The sequence below is a fragment of the Priapulus caudatus genome, unplaced genomic scaffold, assembly GCF_000485595.1.
Source record: "Priapulus caudatus unplaced genomic scaffold, Priapulus_caudatus-5.0.1 Scaffold2026, whole genome shotgun sequence".
Taxonomy (NCBI): Eukaryota; Metazoa; Priapulida; class Priapulimorpha; order Priapulimorphida; family Priapulidae; genus Priapulus; species Priapulus caudatus.
Genome location: NW_014579087.1, coordinates 1307 through 8806, shown reverse-complemented (window position 1 = coordinate 8806; position 7500 = coordinate 1307). Strand labels below are relative to the sequence as shown.

Below are 7500 nucleotides of genomic sequence, written 5' to 3'. Positions count from 1 at the left end.
TAACATAAATCCATGTGTTACCGGGAGTGAGCAAAAACAAATGTGATGTTCTCTATTATATAATTCTACGAAAACATCATATTACAAAATTACGGATAGCACATCCTGCTGCAAAAACACGTTACAGATTAAATTACTATTTACATTACCATGTTGAAAAACAGTGCGTTACACATATATCTTACTATAATTTGGCGAATGTTGTACGTATGTTAATGAAAGGCTCCGTCAGTTTTGATCCAAATAGCGCCAAATTCACAGAAGAGATCGATGAATACACGGGACGGGTTCTAAACTATACTCGGTTGAAAACGCTAAAAAAGGCTTAAAAAAGACACACAAAAAGGCAAAGATTTGCCTGAAAATATAGGGCGCTATATCTTTGCCTTGCTAATATTTCGCCGTCTATGAACGTTGTGCTGTAATATTTCGCCGTCTGTCAACGTTGTGCTGCATGTAAGCCCAATAATGATTTTTATGATTTTTGTAAGCCCAATAATGTAAGTAGAAATAAGCATGTAATAATGAAGTTAAATGTCAAAGTCAAGGTCAATCTCTTCTCTTATCTCTCTGGGTATTGAACAGTCGGTACCACATGCATCACATTCACTACGCCCGCGCTTAGCGCGGGTTCCAGCTATCAGCCTATTCAAATATCAGCAACAGGAAAAAGTTACGTCTAATGAGATCAGACAACGACGTCACGACTACATGACGTCAACAGAACAATTGCGGATCTTCACATCACGTAATAAGCCTAGCTCAGCTGTAATCGGATAATGTTACAGGGACGATCGCTCTTGGCTGCTTTGACGCACCAGACTGATATCCTAGTGCTCGCTCTCTCCCCCTCTCCATCTGCCTCTACCTCTCTCACTCGCGCGCTCTCTCTCTCCCTCTCTCTCTCTCTCTCTCTCTCTCTCTCTCTCTCTCTCTNACACACACACACACACACACACACACACACACACACACACACACACACACACACACACCACCCACCTACTGACACAGCATGATGCAATACTCTTTGCCAGCAGAGAAAAATCTATGCGCCTTACACACGACGCGCGTGGGGGTACCAGCCAGTGGCTGATAATTTTAGAATAATCGATCAGGGTGCTATGCAAGATCGATAAATCGATGGGTGTTTATGAATGCGATAGGCACGTGATACGTCGCGTGGTGTTTGTGCTACATTGGTACGTTTCCATATTGGCTAAAATTCAGGTCACCTTCCTATTTAACTACAAGTACGACTAGAGGTCACAATATTTTATTATAGATCGCATATCTATTTCTTATCACGGGTGTTTGGCTTGGCATGCATATATGTATTAGTCAAAGGCCAGACAGTCGCGAGATTTTTTAGTGCAAATGGGCGCGTCCTCTACGGATGTCGTGACCTATTCCCATTACACAGACAAACATACGTACGTGCGCACGAACGAGCGTCCGTACACATAGACGTACACATGGACGTACACACGGACGCACGCACGCATGCACGTAAACACACACGCACGCAACGCGACGCACAGCTACACACGACACCACACCACACAACACACACACACACAACAGCACCACAACCACATAGGACCAGCCCTCACACACAAGGCCACAGCACACACACAGCACACACACACACACACACCAGCACACACACAAGCCACACACAACACACAGAGACACATCAAACCAACAACGCATGAGATGTAGCGCATACACATGTAATTTAACAAAACAATTACCTTTCATAAATAATTCGCAGCGATACGCCAGCTAACTTTCTCACAGCGTCCGTTCGTCTATATAGGCCGTATATGTAATAGACACGTTATCGAGGCTGACTGCGTGCGATGCGATGAGCTAGGAACTCGCTGTAGAACGTTTCAGCAACCCAACGTGTACAACGCGCAACAGTGTAAGAAATGCTGAACGTAAGCGAAAGCAGACGCCGACGTGAGTTATGACGGATACGTCGGCTCTCATCTTCTATCTCGTCCTCTCTCATCTCGTCAATCTTTCAGAGGCAGGCTAACAGGCAATGCAGAACGATTCGTACGAAACGCGAGCTGACGACAGAATTGCCACACAGGCGCTTCGCAGAGCGGGATATAGACACGCGGCGCGCGCATGCGCTGTCCGTCTGAGTTCTCCGAAGCGTGGTCGATGATGATGGGAAGAGCTATAAGCTCAGCTAGTGCGATCCGGTTCGAAGAAACGACGGGTGCTCACCCTGGCGGTTAGGTCGTTTACAAGCTAAATACTAAGCAGAACCGGTGTTCTGACGCACCGAGTCCTTGAACCTCTCAAATCAACAGCAGCAGCTGGCGCCTGCGCAAAAGTCGTGTCAGGACAACACGTGTTTTTGACGGGGGTTTTTTGTTTCTCCTTGAGCCGCCGAGGCGGGTACTACCGACCCTGTGTTCTACATTACACCCTAGATCCACTCCGCACACACCAATATAGAGCGGAAAGTATAAAGCGAATGGAGTGAAAGCATTTATTAGCCGCGCGTAACCTACATCGCATGCGGGCAGGCGGTGGGCGTTACGTAGTGTCGATCGTGCCCGGGAGAAGATTCAGCTCGCTCCCCTGCTCCGCGTACCTTATAAGCCTTTTATACTACGCCCCGTGTCTCGATCCCATCAACCAGTGTCCCTCTCCCGCCTATCCGCCGCGCCCCACTCCCCTATCTCGCGTCGCTTCATTCCGCTCCACTACGCCTCCGCTGCTCTCCCATATCCCCGCGCCCGGCTCGCCCTATGTCGTGTCCATTCTTTCCGCCTCCCTGACAATCCCCTCACGACCCTCCCCCGTTCCCTCTCCCCCTAATCCCGACGCCCCATAGCCCCTATCTCGTGTCCTTCTTTCCGCATCCCTACGCTCCCCTCTCCCATCCCCCGTGTCTCTACTCTCCCCTATGCCCGCGCCCCTGCCGCCCATATCTCGGGCGTTCTTCTTTCCCTCCACTAGCCTCCCTCAACCGCTCGCCCCGTGTCCTTCTTGCCCTACCCCGCGCCCCTCCCCCTATACTCGCGTTCCTTCTTACCTATCCCTACCTCCCTCACCCTCCCCCGTGTGCCTTACTTATCCCTACACCCGCGCCTCCCCCTATCTCGCGTTCTTCTTTCCGCTCCCTACGCTCCACTCACACCCTCCCCCTGTCCTTACTTTCCCTCCCCGTGTCCCCTTCGCCTATCACCGCGCCATCCCCCCCATCTCGCGTCCCTATCTTTCGCCTCCGCTACCTCCCTCACACCCCCCCCGTGTCGCATTCTTTCCCTCCCACCGTGTTCCTCTCCCCTATCCCGCGCCCCTCCCCCTATCCCGCTTTCGCTTCTTCCTCCCTACTCCCTCCCACACCCTCCCCCGTGTCCCTCTCCACCCCTATCCCGCGCCCCTCCCCTACTCGTGTCGCTTTCTTTCCGCTCCCTACCTCCTCTCTCATCCCCCGTGTTCCTCTCCCCACTATCCCGCGCCCCCTCCCCCTATCTCGCGATCCTTCTTTCTCCCTACCTCCCTCACCCTCCCCCGTGTCCCTCTCACGCCTAAATCTCGCGCTCCTCGCCCCATCTCGCTTTCTTTTTTCCCTCCCGTACCCTCCTCACGGGACCCTCCCCCGTGTCCATTCTGTTCCCTACCCCGGCCCCTCCACCCTCATCTATGTCTCTGCCAGCCGGCCGGCTCGGCAATGATAGCATAGGCACTTTTATGCTGTGACGCAATAAGTTGTCGCTCATTTAAATCCGCAAGTAAACATGTACGACCATCACCCTTACACGCACCATTACCGATACACGCACACAGACAAAGAAGAATAACGACTATTGCATTTCTTCATGCGCGCGCGGCGAGGCATGGTGTCAACAACCCTCAGTCTCATCCACGCGCAGCGCTCAGGATCAACAGCAACGGCTGTGCTAAAGCGCAATCTTGTATCATGTCTCTAGCTGGATACGAACATGTAACCGTAATGTTAGGGTATACTATCTGTGATATATATCAGGAGCTAATAATGACATTATTAGCTCCTGATTATATATGTAATATATCCCTGATGGGATATGCATTTCCATCTGCACGTAGACGAATGGTGAGGTGACGCAGGGGTCGGGCAAGGGTAGGGTCATGTTTCCTGTTTATGTGTGTGCACTGCATGTGCTCTATACTATCAAGAGTACATAATCGAGATCTCTATTATGTACTTTTGATACTATTCGATTATCAAACGAAACGCGCATAAATAGCTCCATGCGCATTCGCGACGTCCGCTTCCTAGCGACCTGTTGCGATTAGGAGAAAAATTGTCGGGTTTTCAAGAACAGGCGCAGGCATCGCACGCCAGCGCAAGCGGACGCACACGCGTACGCACGCACAGCACTCCACGGACCGCAACGGATGCACGAACTGGCAGGCACGCCACACAGACACGGTTGATTCACGGCAGGCACGCAGCAAGCCATGCATGCACACACAAACACAGCACAAACAACCGCACAGCACGCACGCACGCACGCACGCAGGCAAGGCCATGCACGTACACAGGCACGCACGTACGCACGCAGACACCACAGACACTGTGCAAATCTGTGAATTTCGCCGCCAAAAGACTGGATCGCGCTAGTTCAGTGTCAATATAATCTCGGATGCTTACGTAGGCCGCAGTGATTAGTGAGAAGCAGTGATTAGCGATGTTGTTTACTGTCAGCGGATGGAATATATATATATATATATAAAATATATTAATAAATAATAATTTATATATTATATATAGTCACGCTGTATAAGAATGATGATGTCAGGAGATGGATAATAATCGAATTTATTATTATTCGCTCTTGATGATGAAGTTGTTGTTGTTGTTGTTGTTGAGATGATGCTACGAGTGCTGGTACGAGTGCTGGCTGGCTACGAGTGTGCGAATATTGGCCGCAGGCGCACAATAGGCGCTGGGCTGCATAACACGTAGTCCACCCCGCCGCTCCAGCCGCGGCCGGTGCCATCAACGTGCCCGCGGCGTGATGCGTTGCGTCAGTGTGGTGCGTGTCGTGTTTGTGTGTGTGTGTGTGTGCGTGCGTGTGCGTGTATGTGTAGTGTTTGTGTGCGTGCGTGCGCGCGTGTGTGTGTGCGTGTGTGTGTGTGTGCGTGTGCGTGTGCGTGAGCGTGTGCGTGGCGGTGTGGTGGCATGCCACGCGTCCGTGTGCGTGCATGCGGAGACTGCATATATACGTGTGGCATTGAACCACAGGCACTTGGCACGTTTCAATAATAAAATGATGGCAACTGATCTCTTTATAATATATAACAACACCAATTAAGCAAGAGTTATGGCATTATTTATACTAATTTATTTATATTTATTTTAGTTGTTTACTGGACAGGCGGCTTGTGCTGCGGTGTAGCTTGTGTGTTGTAGAGGGCAGCATTTGATCGGCATTTACAGTAAACTATTGCTAATAATAGGCGAAAGAGACACGCTAGAGCAACATTTGAAAGAGCTTTACTAGTAATTAATATTTCACAGTCAAGAGCTAATCTATACAATGTATTAATTAACAAGATAATCCTGGTAACTAACAATACACTTATCAACATACACTGTGTATATGTAGTAGGACCTAACAACTGTGTATTTAAAATCAATATAATTTTCAATAAATTCAATAAAATCAATGCAATAATATTTCAATAAAATTCATTTAAATAATATGTCAGAATCTTCAGAGTTTAAAATTCAAATAAGTAAAACTAATTAAAAAGAAAAAAAAGAAAAAGAAAAGTGTATTGTTGAAAGGGCTAGCATAGGTAGCCTACTACAATACACAGTGTTATTGTTAGAAGGTGTTCAATGCAAAACACAGTGTATTGTTGAAAGCTCGCTAAACAATACACAGTTGATATTGTCCAAACCATTACATTGCTGATATTGTTAGATTACCAGGATTATGCTGATTATTAAGCAGCCTAGATCTCGTGTTTATTCACGCATCATTTAATTTATCCAGAAACTTTTCGCAAAGGCCCGTGCCTTAAAGCTATAAAGCGCTATGATAATGAGGGCCTATGACTATGACGCACGGCCGTGAGAGTGATTGTCATTAGAGGCCACAGGCACTTGGAACGTTTCAATAAAAAAAAGAGGTAAATAATACACGAAATGTACGGCAAAGTCTTAATGTTTCTCTACTCATATTTCCGCCCTATGATCACATGTAAATGCCGGATTCAAATGCTCTATAGCTGCAACACACAAGTGCCACAAGTAGCACGACCGTGTGTAGCGGTGGACAGTGGTGTGCGTGTAGTGTGAGTGTACGTGTGCGTTTGCACGTACGCGCGCGCGTGGGTTGGCATGCGTGCGTGCGGGCGTGCGTATGTGCATGTCTGTCCTTGAGACTAATTCGAGAATCGCGATGTAAACTTTGACGAATGACAACGCTACCGGGAGCTAGGTTAGGCTGGATTAGCGTACACTCTATTCAGATTTATTTGCCATGCAAAGTTATTGCCAGGTTTGTTGGGCCTCCGACCGGTCGCACAGGCTAGAGCCACACAGAGTGCCAACAAACCGACATCCCAACGTGCAGGGAGATAACAACGTCGCTTTTCTTCACGTAGACTGCATGCATGTGGAAGGTCGCTATCATATAATCTGAAGGCCATTAAGGTACACATGTCCTCAATAACTGTTTACTTTCCTATAGGATCACAGGCACTTGGAGCGTTTCAATAAAATATAATGCTAAATAAATACGAAAATCTATTTACGTACACGAAAGTCTTAATGTTTCTTTACTGCTCTTTTCGCCTATCATTGCCTGACAAATTTCCCTAGTAAATTCCCGTGGCAATTGCTCCTCTGGGCAGACAACACATGTAACGACCGCGCGCTAAGAACGCTGCCGCACACTGACACATATATTTAGAGTGTATAGTAGGTATAGATACGCTAATATAGGTATAGAACTATATATATATATAATGTCTGTGGCGTGTGCGTGCGCCGCATGCAGTGGCATGTGCGTGAGTGCATAGTGCAGGCACAGTGATGCCGCGTGTGCCGTGCGCCAGCATGCGTGCAGTGTGCGTGGTGCAATGTGCGCACGTGTATCCGCCTAGTGGCGTGCCCAGGCATGCGTGCATGTGCGTGTGCATGTGCAGCACGTGTATCCGCGTGTGCGTGCCCCATGCGATGGGCATGTGCGTGTGCATGATCGCACGTGGTATCCGCATGTGGCGTGCCGCGCTATGCGTAGCATGTGCGTGTGCCATGTGCGGGCAGCGTGTATGCCGCGTGTGCGTGCCCGCATGCCGTGCATGATGCGTGTGCAATGAGTGCGCACGTGTATCCGCGATGTGCGTGCCCGCATGCGTGCATGTGCGTGTGGCGTGCCCGCATGCGTGCATGTGCGTGTGCATGTCGCACAGTGTATGCCGCGTGTGGCGTGCCGCATGCCGTGCATGTGCGATGTGCCTGTGCGCACGTGTATC

The 7500-nt window shown here is 49.1% G+C and overlaps 1 protein-coding gene across 3 annotated transcripts in view; it reads right to left on the bottom strand.

Annotated features, from left to right (window-relative positions):
• LOC106818101 (forkhead box protein O-like) overlaps positions 1-1858 on the bottom strand; it is a 6955-nt gene extending 5097 nt beyond the window's left edge. For 2 of the 3 annotated variants that reach the window (XM_014822818.1, XM_014822819.1), the window contains exon 1: positions 1755-1858. In XM_014822818.1, coding sequence (XP_014678304.1) covers positions 1755-1761 — 7 coding nt within the window. In that variant the 5' untranslated portion in view covers positions 1762-1858. Of the gene's footprint in view, positions 1-102; positions 109-1754 lie in introns of all 3 variants that reach the window. The other variant, XM_014822817.1, reaches the window with a different exon arrangement.
• Positions 1859-7500: the final 5642 nt, after the last annotated feature.